General features: G+C 41.2%; 1 protein-coding gene across 1 annotated transcript in view; it reads right to left on the reverse strand.

Moving 5' to 3' along the window:
* Positions 1-544: 544 nt before the first annotated feature.
* DNAAF9 (dynein axonemal assembly factor 9) overlaps positions 545-27981 on the reverse strand; it is an 81657-nt gene continuing 54220 nt past the window's right edge. Inside the window, exons 23-37 of the mRNA XM_074540423.1 lie at positions 27372-27460; positions 27047-27142; positions 26633-26750; positions 25755-25843; positions 23569-23733; positions 21680-21805; positions 19677-19714; positions 14651-14786; positions 14216-14302; positions 12708-12814; positions 11954-12028; positions 11600-11802; positions 9968-10033; positions 9565-9658; positions 545-8137 (exon numbers count right to left, since the gene is read on the reverse strand). Of these exons, the coding sequence (XP_074396524.1) occupies positions 8025-8137; positions 9565-9658; positions 9968-10033; positions 11600-11802; positions 11954-12028; positions 12708-12814; positions 14216-14302; positions 14651-14786; positions 19677-19714; positions 21680-21805; positions 23569-23733; positions 25755-25843; positions 26633-26750; positions 27047-27142; positions 27372-27460 (1602 nt within the window). The 3' untranslated portion in view covers positions 545-8024. The remainder of the gene's footprint in view (positions 8138-9564; positions 9659-9967; positions 10034-11599; positions 11803-11953; positions 12029-12707; positions 12815-14215; positions 14303-14650; positions 14787-19676; positions 19715-21679; positions 21806-23568; positions 23734-25754; positions 25844-26632; positions 26751-27046; positions 27143-27371; positions 27461-27981) is intronic.

Consider the following 27981-nt stretch of genomic DNA (forward strand, 5'->3'; position numbering starts at 1 on the left):
TCACAATTCACTATACTAGTCACAATTTTTTTTTTCCCTTTTCAAGAATACCAAAGTATTCCAGAGCTTAAATCTGTGCAAATTCAGACAAGTTTCAATTAAAAAATAACAATAATTAAAAAAAAAAAATTCAACTTATTAGGGAACCCTCACATGCAACTCAACTCCTCCTTGCAATCCGGTGTGTTAATTGCAACGTGTAAAACTGGATTAATCCCAAATTGCACAGCTTCAAATTCAAATATACTCCCAGATTGCAGAGCAGCTCAAGTTGCAAAGGTTCCCCTGCTAAGTTTGTCACATTTGAATCCTATAACTTCAGTAACTTCTGATCACACTCATTCCCGGTGAGGAGAAATTAAAAAACACCACCACAAGCTGCTAACAAAGGTCAGCAAAGCGTGGAAACCCCTTGAGGACTCTTCAGCACTTCCCAAGCTCAGGAATGCCTGGACACAAATTTTTCCAAGTACAATAAAAGAGAAAAGGAAAGGTGTAATGGCACTTTTGCTGTATCCAAACATCAGTGGGTTAGAAATGGTGCTTTTTTTGTTTGGTTTTTTTTTTTTTTTTAATTATACAGTAGAAAAAATTGTTCAAACCTCGAGTTTCATCCTCACCCTGACTTGCAAGGAGTGAGGACACCAAATCCCCTGGGCTGGGGATTCCATACAGTACAAACAGCTCTGACCAGAGTACAAAAGTTACGCTCTTCTTAAAAAAAAAAAGAAAATAATAAATTCAAAAAGCACTGCTGATTGTTAGAATTGACTCCCAAAAAATCAGCAACTGCTCTTCAACAGCAGCAGCAGCATCAGGCATTTCAGTCCTCAAAGAGTTTTCTTTTAAACAGTTTAACCATTTGTGCTAATATTTGTCACTAGGTTAAATTTAAATTTTTTTAAGTCCTTTCACCAAAACCGTTATTTTCCTTTAAAAAAAAAGAAAGGGGTGGTGCAACCCCTGACATCCATTTATTTGGGGAATAAATGGTGTCATCTGCAAGGCACTACTACATTTAAAGGATACCATTGTCACAGTTTCACTATTTCGGTATTTTTATTTATTTTTTTTTCTTCTTTGTCTTTTGTTCTGGTTGAACAGTTGAAAGTCACAGTTTAAAAATAAAGGATAAAAATTGAGGTAATCAATTTCTTTCAATACCAAAATACATGAATTGAGCCAGTACCAGTCTGGTGAAAGGTCTTTGTAATACACAGCTATGACCATAGAGCACATGCAGCACAGCACAGGAGGGTTCTAGGCCTTTGTTCCGAGCTCTCCTGCTCCAGTTTTTAAGGAACACCTCAATTTGCACACTCACAACCCAATTATTTCCTTTTCTTTTTTGTTCACAGGGCTGGGAATTCCAGCTGGACCAAGCCCCATATCCATGTTGATGTGAGAGCTGCACAAATTGGAGTTCTTAAAAAGAGTTCAGCAGAGCAAAAATTCAGCTACAGCATCTTCATCTATTTTCAATCAATTGCACTTAAATCTACTCTGTATCCACTCAGGAGTTGAGACAAAGCCTCCAGCACGTGCCTGCTGTCCCAACCACTGGAATTTCTTCCCACATCACATCCCACTACTCTAAAAATATGGCTTTGCAGGTGAGAGAACTGGAACAGCTGGGTTTACACTGAGTTCATTGGCAAAACAATTCCAATTGGAGCCACCATTTCCTAATGCCCCTTTTTTATTGCAGCCCCACCACCACCACCACCAGAATTTTGGGATTCCTAAAAAAATTCTGGGCTGTGAAATCATCTCATGCAACCAACTGGATTTAGTTGTAAACCCCTGGCAGCCCCCCCAAACCCCACTGCTAGCTACCTTTGCTCTACAGGCACTACAGGATATTAAGACTAAAATTTAGCCATGCATAGATAAAACTCACGAGCTTTATCAGGATGCTCCACACTTGTGATCCAGGGAATACCCCAGGAAAGCCTAAAAACACAAACTAATTGCTGGCTTTTACTGGCCTCTAACAGGATACAAGTAGTTTTTATATAAAGTCTCGTGGTGTGCAAAAAAAAAATTAAAATAAAATACTAAAGTCTTCAATTCAGACAGCTTTCTAAATCTAGGAGGAAAGCAAGGAATGAAACCTTATCAATATTTCTATCCCAGCTTGCAGCACCTGGAATTCCACCTCTGCACTGTGCAACACTCACAGGACAGGCATCCAGCAATGGAGACCAAAACCACCTAAAATGTGCTTCAGGTTACTGAAATTTCACTTATTTCATATTCCAAAGGTAAAAAATACCTCTCCTTAGCAAAGTAGAAACTCTAATTTAGCCTCAAGTTTGATGGCAGGGGTTAAATCTCATTTTCCTGCCTTGGGATGAGCTGTGCAGATACATTTGAATTATTTTAAATGTCCTGCAAGAGATTTTTCATTCCATTTCTTGCTGTATCACAAACATCTGGTCAGAAAGAAAAGCTGCAGTTGCAGTAAAAGACTGAGCTGTCCCTAAGGCAAAGGAATATGAAAATCAAAAATTCCTGCTGGGCTGCTCTCACCTTAATTCTGAACACATGCATGCTACAATAATCTGCTTATTCAAATAAACTCCAATAATTACCTGTAAGTAGCTGCTAAGGTACTTTAGAATCCTTCAGGCAGGGATTTATAAAGCCTCCTTTAAAATGATACTGAATTAAGTCAGGACAGGCTGCCAGCATTCCTGTTCTATCATTTAGGAACTATAAAAATTCTGTTGCAAGTATTTAAAAAGCTGATTTCTCACCAGCACAGGGAAATGTTACAGCGTGCAAACTCTTCTGGAAGCTCCACAAACAAGTTCCTGCCTCTTTCAAGTAACATCCTTTGCTATTTTTTACCTTTGGAAATCATTTATCTTCACGAAAAGGAATTCTGCAGCTGAAGAATCTCCCCCTTGCCTTGCCTTGCCTCATTTTTAGGACTGCAATAGGAATCCTCCAGGGATAATCTAAGCAAGGTGCACATTGCAGCCAGCCAGGAAATATTTTCAAGACTCTCAATGAGAGCACTGGGAAGAAATTAAAGATTTCTCCACTGATTTCACCCTGAAATGTATAAATAGCTTTTCTTTAAAGTCAGAATTTCAAGTGCAGACTCAAACTGTGCTGAGGTTTGAGATGGGCTGAGCCCTGGCAAAGGTGGGGGTGGGAGTGTTCCCTCATCCCTCTCTTTGGGAACACCCTGACAGCTCTGGGATTAGGAATTTTACTGAGTTGTTCCCACTGTTCCCACAATTTTTCCTTTGGGATTGCCCTGACAGCTCTGGGATTACGGACTCTGAGTGTGTTCCCCCATTTCTCACTTTGGGAATGCTCTGACAGCTCTGGGATCAGGGACTCAGTTCTGAGTTCTTCCCACTGTTCCCCCATTTCTCGCTTTGGGAACATCCCAACAGCTGCAGATTCAGGGATTCTAAATTTTTTGATCATTCTCCCATTTCTTGCTTTGGGAACACACCAAGAGCTGTGGGATTGGGTGCCCATCTGAGTTTTTCCAATTCCCCCATTTCTCACTTTGGGAACTCTCTGAAAGCTCTGTGACCAGGGACTCAGTTCTGAGTTCTTCTCATTGTTCCCCCATTTCTTGCTTTGGGAACACCCCGACAGCTGTGGGATCAGGGACTCAATTCTGAGTTTTCCCCACTGTTCCCCCATTTTTCGCTCTGGGAACACCCTGACAGCCCTGGGATTAGGAATTTTACTGAGTCATTCCCACTGTTCCCCCATTTCTCACTTTGGGGATGCTCTGACAGCTCTGGGATTAGGGACTCAATTCTGAGTTATTCCCACTGTTCCCCCATTTCTCGCTTTGGGAACATCCTAACAGCTGCAGATTCAGGGATTCCAAGTTTTGAATCATTCTCCCATTTCTCGCTTTGGGAACACACCAAGAGCTGTGGGATTTGGGACTCTGAGAAAGTGTTCCCCCATTTCTTGCTTTGGGAACACCCCAACAGTTGCTGATTAGGGACTGATTAGGGATTAGTTCTGAATTTTCCCCACTGTTCCCCCATTTCTCGCTTTGGGAACATCCCAACAGATGTTGATTAGGGACTCAATTCTGAATTTTTCCCATTGTTCTCCCATTTCTTGCTTTGGGAATGCTCTGACAGCTCTGGGATTGGGGACTCAGTTCTGAGCTTTTCCCACTGTTCCCCCATTTCTCGGTTTGGGAACGTCCTAAGAGCTGCAGATTCAGGGATTCTAAGTTTTTTAATCATTCTCCCATTTCTCACTTTGGGTACACACAAACAGCTCTGGGATTAGGGACTCAGTTCTGAGTTTTTCCCATTGTTCCCCCATTTCTCACTTTGGGAATCCTCTGAAAACTGTGGGATTAGGGACTCAACGCTGAGTTTTTCCCTCTGTTCCCCCATTTCTCGCTTTGGGAACATCCCAACAGCTGCAGATTCAGGGATTCTAACTTTTTGAATAATTCTCCCCATTTCTTGCTTTGGGAACACACGAAGAGCTGTGGGATTGGGGACTCAATTCTGAGTTTTTCCCATTGCTCCCCCATCTGTCACTTTGGGAACATCCTAACAACTGTGGGATTAGGTGCTCATCCAAGCTTTTCCCATTCCCCCATTTCTCATTTTGGGGATGCTCTGACAGCTCTGGGATCAGGGACTCAATTCTGAGTTATTCCCACTGTTCCCCCATTTCTCGCTTTGGGAACATCCCAACAGATGTTGATTAGGGACTCAATTCTGAATTTTTCCCATTGTTCCCCCATTTCTTGCTTTGAGAACACCCTGACAGCTCTGGGATTAGGGACTTTATTGAGTTGTTCCCACTGTTTCCACATTTTTCACTTTGGGAATGCCCCAGAAACTGTGGGATCAGGGACTCAGTTCTGAGTTCTCCCCACTGTTCCCCCATTTTTCGTTCTGGGAACACCCTGACAGCTCTGGGATTAGGAATTTTACTGAGTTGTTCCCACTGTTTCCACAATTTTCCCTTTGGGATTGCCCTGACAGCTCTGGGATCAGGGACTCTGGAAAGTGTTCCCCCATTTCTTGCTTTGAGAACACAACAACAGCTCTGGGATCAGGGACTCAGTTCTGAATTTTCCCCACTGTTCCCCCATTTTTCGCTCTGGGAACACCCTGACAGCTCTGGGATTCGGAATTTTATTGAGTCATTCCCACTGTTCCCACAATTTTCCCTTTGGGATTGCCCTGACAGCTCTGGGATTACGGACTCTGAGTGTGTTCCCCCATTTCTCACTTTGGGAATGCTCTGACAGCTCTGGGATCAGGGACTCAATTCTGAGTTATTCCCACTGTTCCCCCATTTCTCGCTTTGGGAACGTCCTAAGAGCTGCAGATTCAGGGATTCTAAGTTTTTTAATCATTCTCCCATTTCTCACTTTGGGTACACACCAACAGCTCTGGCATTAGGGACTCAATTCTGAGTTCTTCCCACTGTTCCCCCATTTCTCACTTTGGGAATCCTCTGAAAACTGTGGGATTAGGGACTCAATTCTGAGTTTTTCCCTCTGTTCCCCCATTTCTCACTTTGGGAACATCCCAACAGCTGTAGATTCAGGGATTCTAACTTTTTGAATAATTCTCCAATTTCTTGCTTTGGGAACACACCAACAACTCTGGGATCAGGGGCTCTTGAGTTATCCCCATTGTTCCCCCATTTCTCGCTTTGGGAACACACCAAGAGCTGTGGGATTGGGGACTCTGAGAAAGTGTTCCCCCATTTCTTGCTTTGGGAACACCCCAATAACTGCTGATTAGGGACTCAGTTCTGAGTTTTTCCCATTGTTCCCCCATTTCTCGCTTTGGGAACACAACAACAGCTGTGGGATTAGAGACACAATTCTGAGTTTTCCCCACTGTTCTCCCATTTCTTGCTTTGGGAACTCTCTGACAGCTCTGGGATTAGAGACTCAGTTCTGAGCTTTTCCCACTGTTCCCCCATTTCTCGCTTTGGGAACGTCCTAAGAGCTGCAGATTCAGGGATTCTAATTTTTTGATCATTCTCCCATTTCTTGCTTTGGGTACACACAAACAGCTCTGGGATTAGGGACTCAATTCTGAATTTTTCTCATTGTTCCCCCATTTCTCGCTTTGGGAATGCTCTGAAAACTGTGAGATCAGGGACTCAACGCTGAGTTTTTCCCTCTGTTCCCCCATTTCTCGCTTTGGGAACATCCCAACAGCTGCAGATTCAGGGATTCCAAGTTTTGAATCATTCCCCCATTTCTCGCTTTGGGAACACACTAAGAGCTGTGGGATTGGGGACTCAATTCTGAGTTTTTCCCATTGCTCCCCCATCTGTCACTTTGGGAACATCCTAACAACTGTGGGATTAGGTGCTCATCCAAGCTTTTCCCATTCCCCCATTTCTCACTTTGGGGATGCTCTGACAGCTCTGGGATTAGAGACTCAATTCTGAGTTTTTCCCATTGTTCCCCCATTTCTCGCTTTGGGAACATCCTAACAACTGCAGATTCAGGGATTCTAGATTTTTTAATCATTCTCCCATTTCTTGCTTTGGGAACACACCAACAGCTCTGGGATTAGGGACTCAATTCTGAGTTCTTCCCACTGTTCCCCCATTTCTCACTTTGGGAATCCTCTGAAAACTGTGAGATCAGGGACTCAACGCTGAGTTTTTCCCTCTGTTCCCCCATTTCTCGCTTTGGGAACATCCCAACAGCTGCAGATTCAGGGATTCCAAGTTTTGAATCATTCCCCCATTTCTTGCTTTGGGAACACACGAAGAGCTGTGGGATTGGGGACTCAATTCTGAGTTTTTCCCCTTGCTCCCCCATCTGTCACTTTGGGAACATCCTAACAACTGTGGGATTAGGTGCTCATCCAAGCTTTTCCCATTCCCCCATTTCTCACTTTGGGAATGCTCTGAGAGCTCTGGGATTAGGGACTCAATTCTGAGTTCTTCCCAATGTTCCCCCATTTCTCGCTTTGGGAACATCCCAAAAGCTGCAGATTCAGGGATTCTAATTTTTTTAATCATTCTCCCATTTCTTGCTTTGGGAACACACCAACAGCTCTGGGATCAGGGGCTCTTGAGTTATCCCCATTGTTCCCCCATTTCTCGCTTTGGGAACACACCAAGAGCTGTGGGATTGGGGACTCTGAGAAAGTGTTCCCCCATTTCTTGCTTTGGGAACACCCCAATAACTGCTGATTAGGGACTCAGTTCTGAGTTTTTCCCTCTGTTCCCCCATTTCTCGCTTTGGGAACACAACAACAGTTGCTGATTAGGGACTGATTAGGGATTAGTTCTGAGTTTTCCCCACTGTTCCCCCATTTCTCGCTTTGGGAACATCCCAACAGATGTTGATTAGGGACTCAATTCTGAATTTTTCCCATTGTTCCCCCATTTCTCGCTTTGGGAACACACCAGGAGCTGTGGGATTAGGGATTTTTCTGAGTTGTTCCCCCATTTCTCGCTTTGGGAACATCCCAGCAGCTGTGGCATTAGGGACTCTCTTACTTTTTTTAATTATTCCCCCATTTTTTGCCTCAGGAACACCCAAAGAGTTCTGGGATTGGGGACTCTTCCGAGTCTGTTCCCCCATTTCTCGCTTTGGGAACCCCAATCCCACATCCTGAGCTCCCCCCGACCATCAATGCTCCTGTGCAACGATTTCCAAGGGACACCCAGGGATTGTTTGATATCTGCACCATGGCCCAATTCCACAATTACATTCTGACCTTGTTTTAGGAAATAAATCCAGTTTTGCTTCTTTTCTCCTCCTTCTTCTTCTTTTTCCCACGTTTCCACCACAAGCCAGAGATTCCAGGTGATGCTTTGGACAGTCTGGAATTAAGGTGAAGTGGAAGCAATCCTGACAGTACAAACAGCTAAGCAGTTACCATGTTAAATGCCAACCTTAGGGGAACAATCCCTTGGTTTGGGAAGGAGTGCTGAAAACAAACATTTCACTTGATTTCTTGTGAGCCAGAAGGACAAAAGAGCATTTCTGGTTCCTGACACAAGGACAGGAACACTCAGGATCCACGTGCTTAAATCTTCTGCTCAAAGAGGTCGTGGTACTCCTGCTCCTCCAGCTCCCTGTTGTACTTCTCAATTTCCCTGTTGGCTTCTTCCAAGTAATCATTCATGAACTGGTCCATTACTGGTTGGGAAAGGTGAAGGAAGAACATTTGTGCAAATGGAGTTTAGTAGAAAAGAACATCCAGGTTTGAAGGAAGTGCCAGTTGTGGGACACTCAGTGAAAGCAGAAATTCGGTATATTACTTTCTGGAAGTTCTACAGAAGTTCTCTAGAACTTCTAGAAGTCAGAGCTACCCCAACTCAGGGAATAAAGGAGCAGCACAAGGGATATTTCCCAGTCAAGAGGAAGATCTAAGAACAGCAAGACCATAGCAGGGTTAAATGAGATGTTAGGAAGAAATTCTTCCCTGGGAGGGTGGTGAGGCCCTGGCACAGGTTACCCAAAGAGGTTTTGGACACCCCATCTCTGGAAGGTGCTGGAATGAGATCAGCTTCAAGGTCCATTCCAACCCAAACCATTCTGGGACTCTGAACACATTTCCAGCTGTTTAAAAGTTTAGAACTCTGCCCAAAACTCAAATCCCCCAGAAAGGCTTAACCAGGACTGAAGCTTTCCCTGCCAAACACCAAGGGGGAGGTGGAATGAAGAGTCCTGGAATGGTTTGGGGTGGAAGGAGCTTAAAGTTCATCTCATCCCATCCCCTGCCATGGACAGAGACACCTCCCACTATCCCAGGGTGCTCCAAGCCCCATCCAACCTGGCCTTGGACGCTTCCAGAGATGGGGCATCAAGAATTTTCCACTGAAGTCCAAATTTGCTGTTGGGTTTTGTGTCCTGCAGACAGAAATCTGCTTAAAATTTTCAAGTTGTCCCACAGGACACAGGAAATAATTCTGCTCTTATTCCAAAGCAGCATCACCTGGATTTTTACCAAGTTTGGAGAAGTTACTGTGAAAACTAAACTGGGGATATAAAACCAATTTGGAAGTTGGTGAGCGAAGACAAAAGCAACAGGAAGTTATGAAAATGAGAGAATCACAGAATCATTTAGGCTGGAAAAGCCCTCAGAGATCACCAAGGGCAGCTGTTAACCCAGCACTGCCACGGCCACCGCTGAGCAGGTCCCCAGGTGGTGACCAAGGACAAGAGGAACCTTGGCAAGGAATTCCAGGGTAAAACTAAGGACAAAAATATGATTGTTTTCACTGGAGTGTGCGCACACATGAAATTACATTCATTTGGAAGTTTTATCAGTCGTGCCCAGGCATTCAGTGCTATTACAGCGCTATTTGGTTTGAAAAATATTTTTTTGACAAGCTGTGGTCCATAAATTATTCCCTGCATGAGCTCATGGGCAGTTTGGGGTTTGTTTTGTTGGTTCTATTCTGTTTCTGAGATCTTATCTCTCGAGAAAGGCTTTAAAACTAAGCTTTAGCTGGCAAGGAACTGGTTCTTTACCATATCTGCTTTGGCACTCAACATTTCAGAGCTGCACAGTTCATTGCCTACCTAAAACCTTCCCCAAAACCCCCCATTTTAAAGGATACATGGATGATAATCCATTTTGTCACCAAAAAAATTCACAAATTGAGTCCCATTGTAAAAATAACCAGCTGGGAGTGGATCCAAGTGGCGTTTCACCTGCAGCAGGAAAAGAATTCAAATTAAACACCTGTAGGGACAGTCCTTACAAACTCAAATAGATAAAAGAAAATGAAAAGGCCATTACAGCAACCAAAGATGGCCAATTTTACACCTTCTCCTGCTTTCCAGAGTGAATTTGGAGCTCTGAGATCAGATTTATACCTCAAATCCCTCCTGGACAGCTCCAAAAGTGCTGTAATAATTTAGTGCTCAGCACACTTGTTGTGGCAGGTGCTCTGTCATCCAGATGGATATTTAAGGGAAACCAGCCAAAAGAAGGGTTTGTAAATTATTGCTTTTACTCACGTGGATGTTTTTGATTTCCTGCAGGGTTAACATTCCTCTGGTTTTCAGGGCTTTCCTCTGAGGTTTCTGTATGAAGAAGGAGATTCCAGTTATGTGATAACACAGCTTAGCTGGTTAAAAAATAAATTAAAAACAAAAACAAAAAAAAAAACCAAACCACCACACAGAAACATGTATTTTTAAAAAATCATTTCTAAAATTATTCAGTTCCATGAAGGTACTCACAACTATGTTCTGAAAACAAAAGTAAAAATTCACTGATCTTACAGAAAACACTCAGAAATTTAAAATTCTGTAAGTATTTTAAACAAGACAATTTAAATACAGCTTTACTGTAAGAAAGCTGGCACAGGAACAGAAAAACAACTTCATTTTGAGCCTGAGAAATTCTGTAATTCTTTTCTTTCCTGCAGCATGTGGTAACTCTTAGAGCTATCTGAAACCCTCAATTAGCCATGACTGTACAAAAAGTGTTTATAGTCCTGAATTGCTCAAAGAGGAAACACTTCACACTTGAGATAAGCATTTAAGTTCCAAGTTTTCATAAAATTTAAGTAGCATTCCACCAAGAGCCTTCTTACATGGCAAAGCATTTGTCTCCATATTTTACCCCTGTGGTAAGTACAGAGCATGAGATAATCAGCACAGAAAATGGATTAATTCCCTGAATTAACACAGGGGAACAGAAGATAAGAACCTGAGCATCTCAGAAATTCAAAAACCTCAGAAATCTTGGAAACTTCGCAACTGCTCCAGCCACAGTCTGCAGGAAACACTTCTTCTCTTCCTACACAAATTTTTGTGTGCAAATCCTCCTAATCCATATAAAAGTAATATGCAGTATTTTTTAACTTACAAATGTTCCAAAAAGTTGCCCAGAGAAGCTGTGGCTGGCCCTGGATCCCTGGAAGTGTCCAAGGCTGTGTTGGACAGGGTTTGGAACAATTTGGGATGGTGGAAGTTGTCCCTGCCCATGGCAGTGGGGTGGAACTGGATGGGATTTAAGGTCCCTTCCAAGCCAAACCATTGCAGGATTTTATGGATCTGTGATTCTGTCAATCAGCTGTGGCAATCCCTCTGTGCAAACTCTGCCTTCTGAGCTCCCTGCAACACCACATTCCCTGTTCCTCACTCCTCATTGCATGGATACATCAGCCATGCAGAAATACACTAATTAAAGATGACAAAATGAACAGGACTCTACCCCTCCATTTCAGTGGATTACTTCCAAGGAGGTTTAATTTAGTGAATCAAAACAAATTTTCAGCTTTGCCAGCATTCAGGTACTGGAAGAAGATTTATTTCACAGCACACTTCAGCCCTTGGCAATCACAGCTCAGCTAAATCATCCTGTGTTTATCCTGGACATAATCCATTTGCTCAAGCATTCAAGAGCAAATCAATCCATGAATAAGCTGTAGCAAGCACTAAAACAATACAGAGATTACAACACACATTTGTAAACTTAGTCCCCTTCCTGAAATCCATTTGCACCCTAGAATGTCAATACCTTGGTAGAAGAAAAAAAAAGATTAATTAAGAAACCCAAACATTTCACTGAGCCACTCATTTTTTTCCTTTGGTTGTTAAGAAATGCCAAGCACTGAACAAAAGGAAAACCTGCCCACAAACCTGTTTTGCAGTTTCTCTGAGCCAATCTTTGATATCCTCTTCCTTCAGGGAGCAGCCAATGAACACAAGGAAATATTCCTGTTGACTGCTGCAGTCTCTGGGATCATTTCTGGGATCAGGAGGAGTTGGCCCCTCTGGAACAGGCACCAGGCTCAGGGAATTTGCTGCTGTGTTGTGACACACTTCAATGACTTTATCAGCATCTAACAAGGAGAAGACAGAAGGAAGAGCCTGATAATTGCCAATCTAATCTAACATCAACACTGGTGCAGACAGAATCCAGGACAGAAATACTTTTTTAAACACCCATAAGGTGCAGTGTGATCACAACACCTCAGAGTGATTTGCCCTTACCTGAAAACTTCACTTTGCCCATGATGTGATAAATGTTTCCAGAAAAAGGACTTGGCATGAGCAACGACTTAATTGCTGTTTGAAACAGAAGATAAACAGATTATCTCAACTCATTTTTCTTCTCTTTGGTGGAGCTTCTGGTAAAACCTGTGCAACTGATCCCTAATCCACATCCCAGTGCTTCCAAAGGAAAAGCTGCCATGTGCCTTGGAGTCTCACTATGTAACATTTATTTTCTCATTCTTTGCCATGGAGTTTGGGAAATAAGTTGTGTTTGGGATAAGGAACTCTCACAGTGTGTGTGGGAGGTAAAATCCTCTTTAACACTACTTGGCTAAGCAGAGGAGAGGCTTGGTAATGTATCTACTCTAGAGCTGAGTCTGTTTTCTAGGAGCTACAAAGAATTATTTGGCATAAAAAGTAGAAGCTGATGGTGACTTATAAAACTGTATTTCAACACTCCCAAATACAATGAGACACAAAATAAAAAAGCAAAGACAGGAAGTTGTCTCAGTCCTAGAAACCAAAAAATTCAATTAGATTTTCATCTGAACAAAAATCATGGGACAATTTTCCAGAGCTGACACTAAGGAACAGAATTTACTGTACTTTTAGGAAGGAAAGCTGAGTTTTCAATTAAAAATTAACTTCAGCAGTGATTAAATAACTGTGTTACGTCAGTGCCTTCCTTCCCCTCCATCCCTCAGCATCCCAAACTTGGATTTCAATCAAGTCAGGCAAAGTTCATTGGTACCTTTGCATTTGGTGACAAATCTTGTTTTCTCCAGAGGGCGGCTGAACCACACACAGATCTGAACCATGGGAGGGAACACGGGCCCAGCCCCATACCTGCCCTCGTACCTGCACACAAAAACAAACACCTTCAACACACAGAAATCACAGCAGCTTCTGCTTCTCACCCAGCAAACAACATCTGCTCTTTCACCACAGGAAGGAAAATACAGAGATTTCTTCTCTGTGAAAATGTGCTGCCAACAGCATCGGGTTTGTCAAAGCACTCGGGACTCCTTTTCATGGAGTTTTGAATTGGTTTGAGTCAAAATGGACCTTAAAAATCATCTCATTCCCACCTCTGCCATGGGCAGGGACATCTTTCACTAGCCCAGGGTGCTCCAAGCCCTGTCCAACCTGGCCTTGGACATTTCCAGGGATCCAGGGGCAGCCACAGCTTCTCTGGGCACCCTCACAGGGAAGAATTTTCCCTAACATCTTATCTTTAGCTTAAAACCCTTCTCCCTTATCCTATCACCATCTATCCACGTAAAAACTCACATTTCTCCTTTTTTCTGAGCCCTCTTTAGGTACTGCAAGGCTGCAATAAGATCTCCCTGGAAGCTTTTGATGCTCTTCCTGCTGCTTTCCTTCTCTTCCACACGACCCAGATCCAATTCTTGCATACTGCCATCAAACAGACTAACAGCTGCCCAAAAGTTTGAAATATTTTCTTTTCCTGCTCTCTGTCTTTGGCTCCATGCAATCACAAGCAGCTCTGATGATATGAATTCAATACCCTCACCCCAAGCCTTGTGCTTCACTTCAGTAGCTTTACTTGGCTACTTGCATCCAATTCAGAACCAATTTAATTAATAAAGAAATACAGACTGCAAGGTATGATAAATGAATGATATTTCCAGCACAGAGCCTGCTCAGCCAGGAGTTATGAGTGCTGAGAGCTGCGAATTTCTGCCAAAAAAGGTGCAGCAGAAAGAATTGCAACAAGATGTGTGAAGAGCCCTGAGCCAGGGGAAATCTCAGTTCAGCGGAGATTTGGTGCCACGTGGGTTTGTGGCTGAGCTGTGCCAGGGCTGTCACTGAGGTTCCTGGTTTTTGTGAATAATTGCTCTGCTAATGGCCAGACTGACAGAGCAAGTTCATTCCAGTAATGCTGAATAGCTGTCAGGATGAAATTACTCCAGTCATTATTGACCTCACCCATCCCAATCCTTCCCAGTTTATTCCCACAGGGTTCTTGCCTATTCTTCTGGAAAGCAACAGTAATCTTGCCGTTGATTTAAATGGTGGCCAAAAAGGAGCTTTTCCCCCCATAAAAAAGCAGCAATCTTGTATCCACTAAGAATAATCATCAGCTCTCTTAAAAATGATTTACAAAGCTGCTGTCTGTTCCAAATGAGTAGTCTTAGGGAAAAAAAAAAAAATATATATAAATGAAGTTAGTGAAACATTTTAATCTTCAAGTTAATTAGAAAAATAGTTTTAATACTTCTCAGTCTAGATACTTGCCAGCCAGGGTACATTAAATATCGAGCTCTCATCATCTGAGGACTTGAAAAACTGCTTTCTGAGAGAATTAGTTCAATATCCTCGTTCCTGTAAAGAGATAAAAATGAAGATTTTTCATTTTCTAAGTTAAATAAAATGGCCGCTATCTACTTACATTAAAACATAATGTGCTAGTGACAGTAAAATTAAGAGCACTTTTCCTTTAGTATGGCAGTAACAGCAACATAAATCACCCTCTGCAAACAAAACACATTTCCTAATCCCTGTATTTATATGCCCATAAACGTAAAGGGAAAATCCCTTTTGCACGAGAAGCAATTAAGAAAAAATCTGCATTTCCTTCCTATAAATCACCACGGTAAAAAAACATGAGAACAGAATTTCTGAGTGCTGGTGGCCCACGTGCCAAAAGCAATAAATCCTGCTGGAAGTTACCTTGTTACAATCCCATTTTCTGCCAGGATGAAGGAAACTCCAGGATTTGCTGCTCTGATCAGGCTCTGCAGCTGCACCAGCAGTGGGTGCCTCTGCTCTGTGGCATGACTTGTGAAAACCACATTACTCACCAGTCCTGTGGAAGGAAATCAGGGGATATTTGGGATATTTTACACAGTTCAGGCATGTAAACAGTGACTAATAAACCATTCAGTGATATTCCAACCATTCTTCTCTTATTTTCCTTCCCTTTCGCTGCGTTCTTTCATTAAAGACAAAAAGAAAATCCACTACAAAAAAAAAAAAAAAAAACAAAAAAAAAAACCAAACAAGCAGAGAATCTTTCATCTAACAGAATCAATTTAGACTCAATCCATAGAACCAATTAATTAAAACAACAAATCCATACAAGAATCAATTTGAGCAGGACTAGTTTAAAAAAGAATTAAAAAGAACATTAAGGTGTGATGAATTCAATGTGCAGGAAGAGACTGAACAGGTAAAAATCAGAATTTTGGACACTCAGTTGCCACAAGAGAAGGGTTTAGGGTTATTTTTTGTATTTAAAGACTCCAAAAGTTTATTCAGACAGCAAGACTGAACCCATGAGGCATCAAAAAGATAACAGAAAACCATCCAGCTCATTCAGTTCTAGGATCCCTGCTTTCCAATTCTACATGATTTGACTTTCAGCCCAGTTCCTCAAAGAAATTGCAGTGTCAACACTTGGTGCCTCCCTGGGATGTCTGCATTGTCCTGAATGGGAGGGATGGAGAGGAAATGGAAAGGAAACAGCCTCAAGCTGTGCCAGGGGAGGGTCAGATGAGATATTAGGAAATATTTCTTCATGGAAAGGGTTGTCCAGCCCTGCCCAGGGCAGTGGTGGAGCCCCCATCCCTGGAAGTGTTCAAAGAACACTTGGATGTGGCTCTTGACAGGGGTAATGGGGAACTGGGTTGATAATTGGATTTGATGATCTTAGAAGCCTTTTCCAACCTAAACAATTCTGTCATTTTTACAAGAAATGTTGTTTCTTTGCTCAAGATGTGCAGCCTTGCTCTGACACTTTCCTGTGACTACAAGTGGAGTGGAAGGAAGAACAGAAAATCTCCAATATCCAGGAACAACTGAGCCAGGATGCATTTCCTCTGCCTCCAACGATTCAAAGCAAAAATGAAACAACTGATCACACCAATTCCTGGTCTTTAACAAGTCTTAAATCACATTAATCCATGCAAAGGCTGCTTTACACACAAATTCCTGCACCAAATATTTCTGGGGCTGTTGAATTGCACCACACACTCCCAGTCACTGCTCTTTGCATCACTGACCCTTCCAAGCCAGAATTTCATTAACAGCACAAATCTCCACCACTGTATTTCTCTTTTAAAGTTTCCACTCCAATTTCAGCAACATCCATGTCTGCTCTTGGAGGAGGAGGAAAAAGGGAAGAAGAACAGCAAAGCACTCTTTGAAATTTAAGCCATGTGCAGGCTTGAAATAGTATCAGGTTTGGAGATATTAATCATGAAATTAGGATAAAAGTATGACTAAGATAATTATACCATGAATAAGATAATATTTCTACCCCTGGACTATTCCAGGCCAGGCTGGATGGGGCTTGGAGCAGCCTGGGATGGTGGAATGGGGTTGGAATGAGAAGAGCTTGGAGGTCCCTTCCAACCCAAACCATTCTGGGATTCCTGAGTCACCCCCACCACGCTGGGGCTGTGCCACAGAGCTGCCACTGAGTCCTGGCCTTGAAGAGGATCCACAACTGTCCAGGATAAGCTGGAAAAGCTCTAAGTTAAAAAGAAAAAAAAACCAAACAAACAAAACAAAACAGGGAATGTAATCCAAAGAAAAACAACCTCCTGAGAATTGGAAGGTGCCTCCAAGTCTTCAGTAATGAACAAATTTAACCTTTTTTATTTAAGTTGCCATTGCCATCTCTGTTTCTAAGAGATGCATTTTGAAGACCACCCAGTTTTGTTTAAGTCTTTATTTATACACTCCTCTAAAGAAAAGAACCCTTGCAGCCTGGGGAATAACATGTTCAATGGAAGCAGGAAAGGAACAGGAGGGATGGATTAAAAATACATAAGCTGTATGAAAATAATGGCTCCTCCTTGCTCCCAAACTTACAATGGGAATATTTAACAATGGTGATGTCTTAATTTGTGTTCTATATGAAATTGTTTCACAAGGGATGCCCTTGGACTAGGAAGGTATCATCTTACAGCTTCTGTGCAAGAAAGAAAGGACAGAAAGACAAAAAAAAATAAAGAAATTTATTTATCCCTTTAAAAAGGGAGTTACAGCACACAGATGGTGGCAGGAATTTCTGGAGAAATTTAAGGAAGTTTGCACAGGATACTCCTGTTGGTCTTTGGCTTTGTCAGTTCTCCCCAATCCCCAACTGCCTCTGTCAGTCTTGGGACTCTCCAAACAGAAATTGTGGAAAATCTCACTTTGATAACGCGCCCAGGAACCTCTGTGATACAGAAAAAGGCACCAAAAGGCAAAACAAACTCACTCCCCACGTGTGAAGATAGAAGGAAAAAATACAGCTCCAAAGTCTAATTAATTCCTACTAATTAATTCCTACTTGGTTTTTCTCACACCCACAAAGTTCTGGTTTCAGATCTCTACAAAGCCCAGCACAGCACTGTCAGAGCTCTAGATACTGAGAATTTTTGACTTTCTGCACTAACAGACTCTAACTCCCAAGAAAACACTAATTTGACCTGAAGCCATAAGGAAAGCTTCCAAAATTAATTAAAAACACTAAAATTAAAAGTGTATAGTTTAGTTCAACGCATGTAGTATCACAAAGTAAAAAACTTAAGAGTTTAGGGTTTTAAAGTACAGTAATAGATAGAAAACAAATAAAAGCTTTAGAACAAAAGCTTCTTCTTCACAAGTTTGAGTAGGATTTTGTAATTAGACAGGAAAGTCTGCCTGCATTGTGGACTTCAAGTAATTAATTATTAATTTAAAAGTAGCATATAATATCACAAAGTAAAAAACTTTGAGTTTAGGGTTTTAAAATATAGTAATATATATGAAACAAATAAAAGTTTTAGCAGGAGAGCTGGTCCTTCTTCATAAGTTTGAGTAGTGTTTTGTAATGAGACAGAAAAGTCTGCATTGTGGACTTCAAGTAATTCATTATTAAAAGTAGCATATAATATCACAAAGTAAAAAAATTCGAGTTTAGGGTTTTAAAGTATCGTAATATATATAAAACAAATAAAAGTTTTAGAACAAAAGCTTCTTCACCTTCTCCTTCAGAAGTTTGAGTAGGATTTTGTAATTAGAAAAGTCTACATTGTGGACTTGAAGGAATTAATTATTAAGTTAAAAGTAAAAACAATTTAAGTATCATTTCTTAATTAGATAGTTTAACCTTAAAAAACCTTATAACAAAAAATAGTTACCTTATTAGTAAGATACTAAATACAAAACTCACTACCTACAAAACTGTAATATAAATTTTAAAAATAAGCATTTAAATCTTAACACAGAGTATCATCTCAAGGACCTTCAATCCCAACTTCAAAAAAAAAAAAATCCAAAATGAATTATGCAGATGTAAATTCTCTATTACTGCACACATGGCACAATTCTGCATCTGTCTGGAAAGTTTAAGTGTGCCACATCTCATTTTTCCTCCTGAACCTTTTACACAAAAATTACCCCTATTTTTGTGAAAAAATTTCTTCCCACAAAGGGACCTCTAGGGTATCTGATGTCACTTTCTGTGTCACAGAACTGCATGACAACACTTTGCAATGTGCAGAAATTATTCCCTGCCACAAGAACATTCCTCTAAGCTCCAGTATTTGTAATTCTTGCAGCATTTTGATTGCAAGAAAATCAGCTACTCTTGTCCTGGGCATTTTGCAGTTTCTCCTTCAACAATGACCAATTCTCACCCAATCCAGCCTGCACAAATTCACTTGAAAGAAAACAAAACTTTGAGTGTTTTATTTATTCTTTCATAAAACCATTTTCACCTTTAACTTCTCTGTAGTTATTAATAATTCTTCATATTCTTAACATTCTCCTGCTCTCTTCAGTTTTACCAGGGAGGTGTACACATGATAATTTTCCAATTTGGAGCACCAACACTTTTCTCCAAATAAAATATTGATTTATATAACAGCATCCACTTTCTGTCCAGCTTGCTCACAACTTCATTCTTTAAGGTTCTCTTCACACAAGAAAAAGAGGTGGCAGCACTCTGGCAGCCAAGCAGAGCAATCAGAAGAGCAGAGAATCCTACTCTGATTTTCCTACAACTGCATTTAAATATGAAGACAAAATAAACCCAATATTAAATATAAATAAACCCAATATAAACCCCAAAATTAAACCCAAAAATAATCCCAACCTTGCCTTGAACACTTGGGGCAGAGATTTGAGGGCAAGTGAGGAAGGATCATTTCCCATTATGGCAAATCCTGATTTAATTCCCAAGCCTGGCAAGGAGGACAGTGCACTTGGTGATTGAGTTCAGGAATAAAACTGAACACCCTGCAAGGACCCTCCAGGCCACACCAAGAGGAGGATTTGGGGAACGAGGTCACCCCACATTTTGCCCTTTTTAATAGAGCAGAAATGAAAGGAAAGCTCCATTTCCTCACACATCCCCAAAGGAGGGTGGAACTCCAGTCCAATGCATTTCACTCCAGTTCCAACAGCTCAGTTTAATTCATGATTTTAACAAACCCATCCTGCACATGAGGACTTCCAAATGGATCATGCTCCAGAATTTTTACCTTTTCTGCCTGTTTGACAGAGTTTGTCTGTTCTTACCTCCAAGAGTTTATCATGACTCTTTGTCTCATCTATTAATAGCACAAAATTATAAATACAGGTATTTATTTGGCCACATGGCTCAGTTATTTGCAATTCTTGCAGCATTTTGACTGCAAGAAAATCAGCTACTGGGCATTTTGCAGTTTCTCCTTCAACAATGACCAATTCTGTAGAGCTCAAAGTCAGGAAAAGTGACACATACCTTGGGAACATTGGTCCAAGAACTTGGGAAAAAGAAGCCTAAAAAACCAAAAAGTTCACATATTAAAAATTGATATTATTATTTAAGTAAAACATTTACATTCACTTGGATGCTGACAAAATCTCACAAACCAAACCATTTTCATGCTTCTTTTCCTCAATCCATATAACTGCAACATCCTCACAGGTTATGTCTTTCAGGACTTTTTCCCCAAAAATCAGTTTTGTAGATGGTTTTAATTCTCCAACAGATTTAAGAACTAATTCCCACCATGTAATTTCTTCTGTACTCTAAGAAATAGAAGCAGAACTCTAAGAATTGAAGCAGAAATGCTATAATGTTATTTTAATTCTTATTTAAACAATAGGAATTCAAAGTTGGCCCTAAAGAATTGTGCCTTTCAAAGAGTGGGAACTTTCCAGAGAAAGACTGGATGTACAGAATGCAAATTTCTGCTGCTGTGCCAGACAAGAATTTGACAATTTTTGACAAAAATTTTGACAATGTTTTTCAGAAGCTTTGTCATGGACACAAAACCTCAAAAAGAGAAATTTACCTGTTCCCTTCTCCTCTCCCTGCCCTGGTCTGTTAATTCAGAATGGGGAAAAGCTTCATGCCAGCTCATGGAAGAGCTGGATCTCTACAGGGATGAACTCTGAGGCAGGAAATGGGTTTGATTTTCTTGAGTGCAAGTTTCAAGCCAGACATGAAATCCACTCTGTTCCATTCTCCCAGTGAAATCACCAAAGTTTCCCAACTGCAAGGTTTGCCATGGACACTGTGTGGCTATTTGGGAAATTCTTATCAGAACAAACTCCAAAGGAAAATAGAAATAATCTCCAGCACAGGCTGAGCCTCTGCCTTCAATTGCTTCTGCACTTGAGGAGAAAAACAGTGTGAAAGGACTGCAGGCTGCTGCTGCTAAACACTACACAGGACTAGTAACAGGTTAGTAAGTTAAAAATAAAACAGAAATAGAACTTGTCTTTCCTAGAATTATGGAAAGAACAAGTTTAAACAGCACTCCAGCATCAATTCACCAATTTTTTTATGTAATCTTTAATATTTGTTTGGTATCTCTGTCACAGAGACAAGAAGAAGCAGCAAGGTAAAGTCTATTTATTGACTACTGCAAAGCACAAGCAGCACCTTGGTTAGTGTTTAAAAACAGCCAGGAAATGTCAGGAATGCACTTTCAGAAACTGCTTGGGCAGTTCTCCTCTAGGCTGTGATGCACAGCTGGATCACAAACAGAAGCAGTGCTACCAACTCCAAAAACTCTAACTGCTGGAACTTACTTTTATCAAATCAGCTGCAAGGCATAATTAAAAAATTGGAGCGTTACAATTTTACAGGTAGGTCTGAGAAATGATTCCCATGTTTGCTGAAGTTTGGAGCACACACATTTACTATGAAATCAAACTATTTGCAAAGGTCAGTGACTTGGCTCTGGGACCATTTCCTCCCCACCCTGGCTCTGCAGTAACCCAGGATATCAGATTTTAACACTTGCAATGCTTTGGCTTCCGTGCTTTGTCATTCCCTTCCCCATTTCAGGCATTGTTTCCCTTCAATTCCATATTTGAAACCTGAAAATTCTTTTTAAACATCCCAAAGTAGTGGCAGAATCAATAACCCATGAGATGCACATCTCCATTTTTAATCTGACTTACTACAAGATTGCAAGAAAGAGAATTATTCAGAGTTACAAAGTCCTTAACCAGAAGATTTATATTTACACAAACTTTATTTATTCTTCTAGGAGCTGAACTCCTACTAGAGCTGAACTTCTATTGATATTTTATATAATTATACACCCAGTGGAAACCAAGTGCCATCCTGATAAACCAAACTGCACTTCCAAGCTCCTCCAAGATGCATTATTAAGCAATTTGATGGGATTTAAGTGGCTTTTAACCATCACAAATCACTAATTATTATAAAAGTGATACCAAAAATGGACATATCTGCTCTTAAATGTGTACAAATATTTCAAAGCACACCTGTGCTCCATGTAGCAGCTCAGAGGCTCCACACAGGTGTTGATTGTTCCAATGATGAAAGAAGATTTCACATCTGGGTCAGGGTGAGTCTGCAGAGCTTGCACAACATCAATAACATCAGTGTACCTGCAAGAATCCAAAAGGAAAAATGGGTTCAGAGATCCAGAACAGTTCCCTGCTCAGGAAGAAAATGATGGCTTGGAGGAAAACTGGATTTCCAAAAGAGCTACAAAAAGAGATTGAAAGTAGCTCAGAGCTTGGCAAATCCAAACAAATTAAGCAAATCCAGCAAATAAACTGACTGGAGGTTACATTAAAATTAAATTATTAACAATCCAGAGAAAACACAGTGTAAACCTTGCACTGAACAACTGGCAGCTCGCAGAAAGCACAAAAAGCACAATATAACACAAACACTTCATGCCAAGCAAATTAAGCACAATTTGAGTTAAAAAATGAACAAAATAACAGCCTCTCTCATTTATCAGCATCCCAATTTAAATATGTTTCTACCACTAATGCATCCATTTTTTATCAGGACTTCACCACTCTTGCATTTTATTTCTGTATGACATCAAGGCTTAGGTGAACCTGAGTTTTAATTTCAGGTATTTATTTCCCCAGCCAGTTACAAACTTTTATCTACAAATTTTTATTCAGTTATCAGCTGAATAGGATATTTAGAGAATTCCAGCTACTCTGAATGTCTACACCAACATCCATCTACCCATAAAGAATTAAAAACTTCCAATTATCTCTTCCTGAAGCCAGTGCTGCTACCAGATTATCAGTTATTTTGCCCATCAATGGATTTAATACCAACCCTACTAATTACACAAAAAAAATTAAATCAACCTGGCTCCAACATGGTAAAAATGATGGTTTTTAACACTATCAGAATGGACCATAATGAAGAAAATGCTGAGTTCCATTTGTACACCCTCAATGAGAAGGATGAGCTGGAAATCACTGCAGCTGGGTCCTCACCCTGGTTTGTGTCACCTTCTAATGACTCAGAAGATGATCCTGGTTCTCAAATGCTACATTGGAGATGGAAATGTCAAACACATGTAGGTGGCTCAGTGTTCACCTTTATCCCACAAGGAAAATGGCATTTATCCAAAACACATCACCAAGCCCTCCTCTGTTATCACCTGCTCTATCAGGCAACAAGATTTCTGCCAGTTTGATCTCTGCTGGCAGTTCTGGAGTCAGAATCACAGAACAGTTTGGGTTGGAAAGGACCTTTAAAGGTCACCTTAATTCAACCTCCAGCAACAACCAGGGACATCTTCCACTACTCCAGGCTGCTCCAACCTGGCCTTGGACACTTCCAGGGATGCAGGGGCAGCCACAGCTGTGCCAGGGTCTCACCACCCTCACAGCCAGGGATTCCTTCCCAATATCCCACCCCATCTTCCCCTTTTCAATCTGAAGCCATTCCCTGTGTCCTGTCCCTCCATCCCTTGTCCCCAGTCCCTCTCCAGCTCTCCTGGAGCCCCTTCAGGCCCTGCAGGGGGCTCTGAGCTCTCTCTGGGAGCACCCCCAGCTCTCCAATGCTGGTTCCAGAGCAGAGGGGCTCCAGGCCTCAGAGCAGCTCTGTGGCCTCCTCTGGGCTCTCTCCAGCAGCTCCAGCTCCTTCTGCTGGTGGGACCTAAGAGCAGGGGCAGCTCTGCAGGTGGGGTCTCACCTGAGCAGGGCACAGGGGCAGAATTCCCCCCCTTCTCCTGCTGCCCACAGAGGGTTCTGGGCTGTGGGTGCACCCAGACCATGGAAGGAAAGCTAAGGACACCATTTTAACAGGAGCAACAAAACCAACAGGGACAGAAAAGCTGAGTTTGGTCCGTATATAAACCAGAATTGCCTTATTCTACACAACAGCTCCTTACCCTTGCAGCACCACCAGGAGCCTGTTGTTCTTCCCAGAGCTCTTGAGGGTGGGCTGATGGACCCCAAGGTTCTGCTGGGCCTCCAGGAGCCCGGCCAGGAAGCGCTGGAAGTGGGAGGCACTGAAACACTGCGGGCTGTCCATGGTCTGCCGATACACAATCCACCTGGGGCACACACAGGGAGCAAGGCAGGTCAGCAGCTGGCACACAAAACTTCTGTTTTCTGCCTATTCTCCTAGACTGAGGGCAATCTGTATTCTATTTGCCATCTGTCAGAGGTGGGGCAGTTGTCTTCTGTTCACTGGGCAGTTTTCTTTATCTCTTCCACAGCCAATCCTCCCCCCAGGGAGATATCTGCTGTTAATGGGCCATAATTATTAATTATGTTTGTGGTGGGGTCCCAGGACGAGGGAAGAGATGAGAATTTTGACTCTATGTTTCAGAAGGCTGATTTATTATTTTATAATATATATTTTAAATTAAAACTATACTAAAAAATAGAAGAAAGGATTTCATCAGAAGGCTTAAAAGGAAAAGAATAGAATGATAATAAAATTGTGACTGACCACAGAGTCTGAGACAGCTGGACTGTGATTGGCCATTAATTAAAAGCAACCACATGTGAGACCAATCACAGATACACCTTTTGCATTCCACAGCAGCAGATAACCATTGTTTACATTTTGTTCCTGAGGCCTCTCAGCTCCTCAGGAGAAAAGATCTTAACGAAAAAGATTTTTCATAAAATATATCTGTGACATACATTCTGTTAATGGGCCACTAATTATTAATTATCTTCTCTCCATGGCCACTGAGTGTCCCTGCAGGGCTGATCAAATTCCACCATCCCATGGGGAGATGCTCCGCCCAGGGGAGGAGCCAAGCATTCCTGCCTGGATCCAATCTGAGCTTTGGGACACCCCAGCAGCCTTTGCCCCCTGCATTCCCAGAGGAGCAGCTTTGTGCTGCCCTGCAGTGCCAGAGGGAGCCCAGGCCCATCTGCAGCAGCCCTGGAGCTGCAGAGGAAAACTCCCCCCTTGTGCAGGATCCCTGCTGCAGCAGAGCCACAGCTGGCACTGCAGGAGGGCTGAGCCACAATTCCAACTGGACTGCTACCAACAGGGTGTCAGGTTGGGTTCTGACTCTCTCAGGGATTTTTCTTTTGTATTACTGTATGTATTTGAGTTTTTTTTTTCCCTTTTCCTAATAAATTATATTTCTGACTTGGAGTCTCTCACTGCTTTCAAACCAGAACGCTCATTTTCAAGCAACAGACCAAAATGAAGTTTGACAAGGCCAAGGATTTCACATCTCTCATCATGATCTTGTTCCACGTGGGGAAGGGGAATTTATTTGGCTTTCTATCATTTCCAGCATATGCACATTCTTTACATGGCTGCCAAAGGGGTTTGTAGATGTTCTTTGTTGTTTTTCAATAAAACAATGCTCACCAGCTTTTTTCAAAGCTGTACATCATATAAGTAATTCTGATCACTGGCAGTGATGCAGTAAACAGAAATTAGACAAATCCAATTCAAGACTCTGGGCATGAAAATATTTCAGCGCAAAAATGGAAAGTAACAATGACATTTGCAGGAAAACATGAGGAGATGTGTTATTACACAACCTTCAAAAGTCACCTTACGTGTTTGCCCTATAACAGAGCCACAAAACTGCACTGAATCAACTTGATAAAATTGAGTTAAAAGTAAGAACAGTGCAGAACATAGCTAAGATTAAATGCTAAGGTGTTTGGCTGTAAGAATTACAAGGGTAAGATTTTTTTTTTTTATTTTTCAGAAGCTCTATAAAGACACAGAGTGGCAAATTCCTATAGCAGATTTATCTCATTGCCATAGAACAGATGTCCTGAATGCACCTCAAATCAGGCTAAATTAAAAACCATGCTGTGGCAAGCACTGTTAGTACAGTCTTTTCTCAAAAAAAAAGAAGAAATAAAGCATTTTAGAATCACTACAAATCAATAAATGGAAGCTCTTCACCACATGGAACAGGCAACAAAGAAATCTCCTGTGCTGTTTTCCTGCCTAAATGTATAAATTTAAGGGTGAATCTATCAGTCTGAAATTAGGTTTAAAAACCTAAATAAAACAGTGGTTAAGGTTTTTTTTTTCCTTCATGCCAAGCTGTTTTTTGGTGATCAGGGTAAGCAGAGCTGCACCAACCTCCCATGCTCCTTGGTAAAAGTGACAAGGAAGGAACAGAGGTCGCTGGAACGGCACCCGGGCAGCCCAGTGAGGATGGTGATGATCACCTGCAACACAGCAACAGGACAAGGCAAGTCTAAACACAAAATAACCACAGAAACACTGGTGCAAACACAAAAAGTCTGTTTGCTATGATTCATACTGATTTTTCTTTTTTTTTTAAAAAAATCCACAGTTAACCCACCTTAAAATCAGATTTTAAACATTCCTAAGGGTTTATTAATTGTCAGAATGGTCTCTGAACCAGACCCCAGCAATATTGCAAGGAAAGATTATATTTCTGCTGGTTTGGTTTTGTTTTCAGCAGATTTCAAAAGCTGGGAAGCTCCCAGGAAATATTTTCTCTGAAAATGCTATTTAAAGCCCACCTTAAACTGGACAATTGTTATTGCCCCTATAGAGAAAGGACTGTTATACAGATAATATCAGCAAATGTTAAATATCATGTGCTGCCTCTATGCTATTTAAAGGACTTTTATGTTCCAGAGAACAATTCAGTTAAATTATTCAGTAATTCATAAAAACAAGCTGCTGCTTTAGGGCAAAGTCTCTCTGGACATTAGAGAAAACACTTCACTTAAAGATCTACACCTCATTTTCTGCCTCTCTTTCATGTGGTTGAAAGGCCATTTGCACTTCCAAAGGATTGTTTAAATGGAAAAGAATTAAGTATATAACCTGGGAAAAAAAAGGACAAAAAACTGCTGGTAGTGGAGGAGGAGGCAGAGCAGGGCTGAACAGGATTAGTGTTTTATCACACTACAACAGAACTACTGACAGAATATTCCAAATATTCTATGTGAGGGGAAGGAATTATTGTGGAGTTGTTTCCTTACCTTATCACCTTCTGCTTTGCTGTCAGAAATGGTTTCTGACTCTTGGAGGAGGACAGGAAGATGTGCCCTCATCACTGCCTTGGTGCTGACACTGCTGACTGTGAAGTGCTGCACAAACCTTCCAAAAATAAAAGGTTTATTTCTTTACAATTGACAGCAAAAGATTTCATCCATCTAAATAGCTGGGAAATTACTAAAAAAAGATTTCATCCACATAAATAGCTGGGAAATTACTAAAACAAGAGTATGAAAAGGTCAAGCTAGAGAGGAAATAATTTATCTCAGAATAAAAACATCCTAATGTAAAGAGAGAATTATTTAAGAAATATTTTTAGATGGCTATCACATCTACCAAAACAGTTTTGTCTCATTTCTGACAGAATGAATCCCTTGGACACCAAAGTAATTTCTCACCTCTCCAATCCTGGAATGGCAGCAGACAGTTTCAGCTCCCTGCATCTTTCCCCTGAAGCAAAAGAGGCATTGAAGAGCTTCTGAACACTGGAATGCCTAAAAGAAGGAAATTAATTAATTAATTAGTTAAAGGAGAAACCTAAAAATTTCTCTTCTTTAAATCACATGGGTACATATTAAATGGTACCAAAAACATTTGAGTGTTGCACTAAGAATGCACCATTTTTTAAATAATTATCAGAATTTAATTATTATTATCAAACCCAATAAATAACAGCATTTTTCTGATTGCAGCTTCTGCGTAACTGCACTAGGAGGAACTTACAGCCTCTTTTGTTCCTCAGACAGGAATTCTTCTGGGACAACCCTTAAAGATAATCCTGAGTTTGTCTGGTTATGCCATGAAGAGAAAACCTGGAATAAAGCAGATTTATGCATGAGTGTCATTATTTTCCCAAACTCGCTGTGAATTTGTTTAGGAATTGGTTTTGCTCACCTAAAAATACAGACACATTTTCACAAGCCATTAAATATTGTACAATAAAAGCTTTGCTGCAAGAGAAGCTGTGGACACATCCCTGCAAGTGTCCAAGTGTTGGATGGGGCTTGGAGAAACCTGGGAGAATGGAATGAAATGTGCCTTGAGGTCCCTTCCAATTTTAAAATTCAAATCCACTGATAAAATTTTGCAATCTTTTCTTTGGCTAGACTGGAAGAGCTTTAGGAATTTACTGATATGGCCTGGTTTTCCCTGATAGAAATGTAGATGTTTATGGCCCAAGTGCTCTACAGAAGGAACTGAATTAATTCAAGTCTCTTTGAAGCACTGCTGCAATTTTCATGAGGTGAGATTGCAGCAATCATTACTCAAAATTGAAGAAAAACTCTGTTCCCTCCCAAAAGAAAAGGAAACCCTTCGTTTCTCCAGGGAATGT

Source organism: Zonotrichia albicollis, chromosome 5 (assembly GCF_047830755.1).
Source record: "Zonotrichia albicollis isolate bZonAlb1 chromosome 5, bZonAlb1.hap1, whole genome shotgun sequence".
Taxonomy (NCBI): domain Eukaryota; kingdom Metazoa; phylum Chordata; class Aves; order Passeriformes; family Passerellidae; genus Zonotrichia; species Zonotrichia albicollis.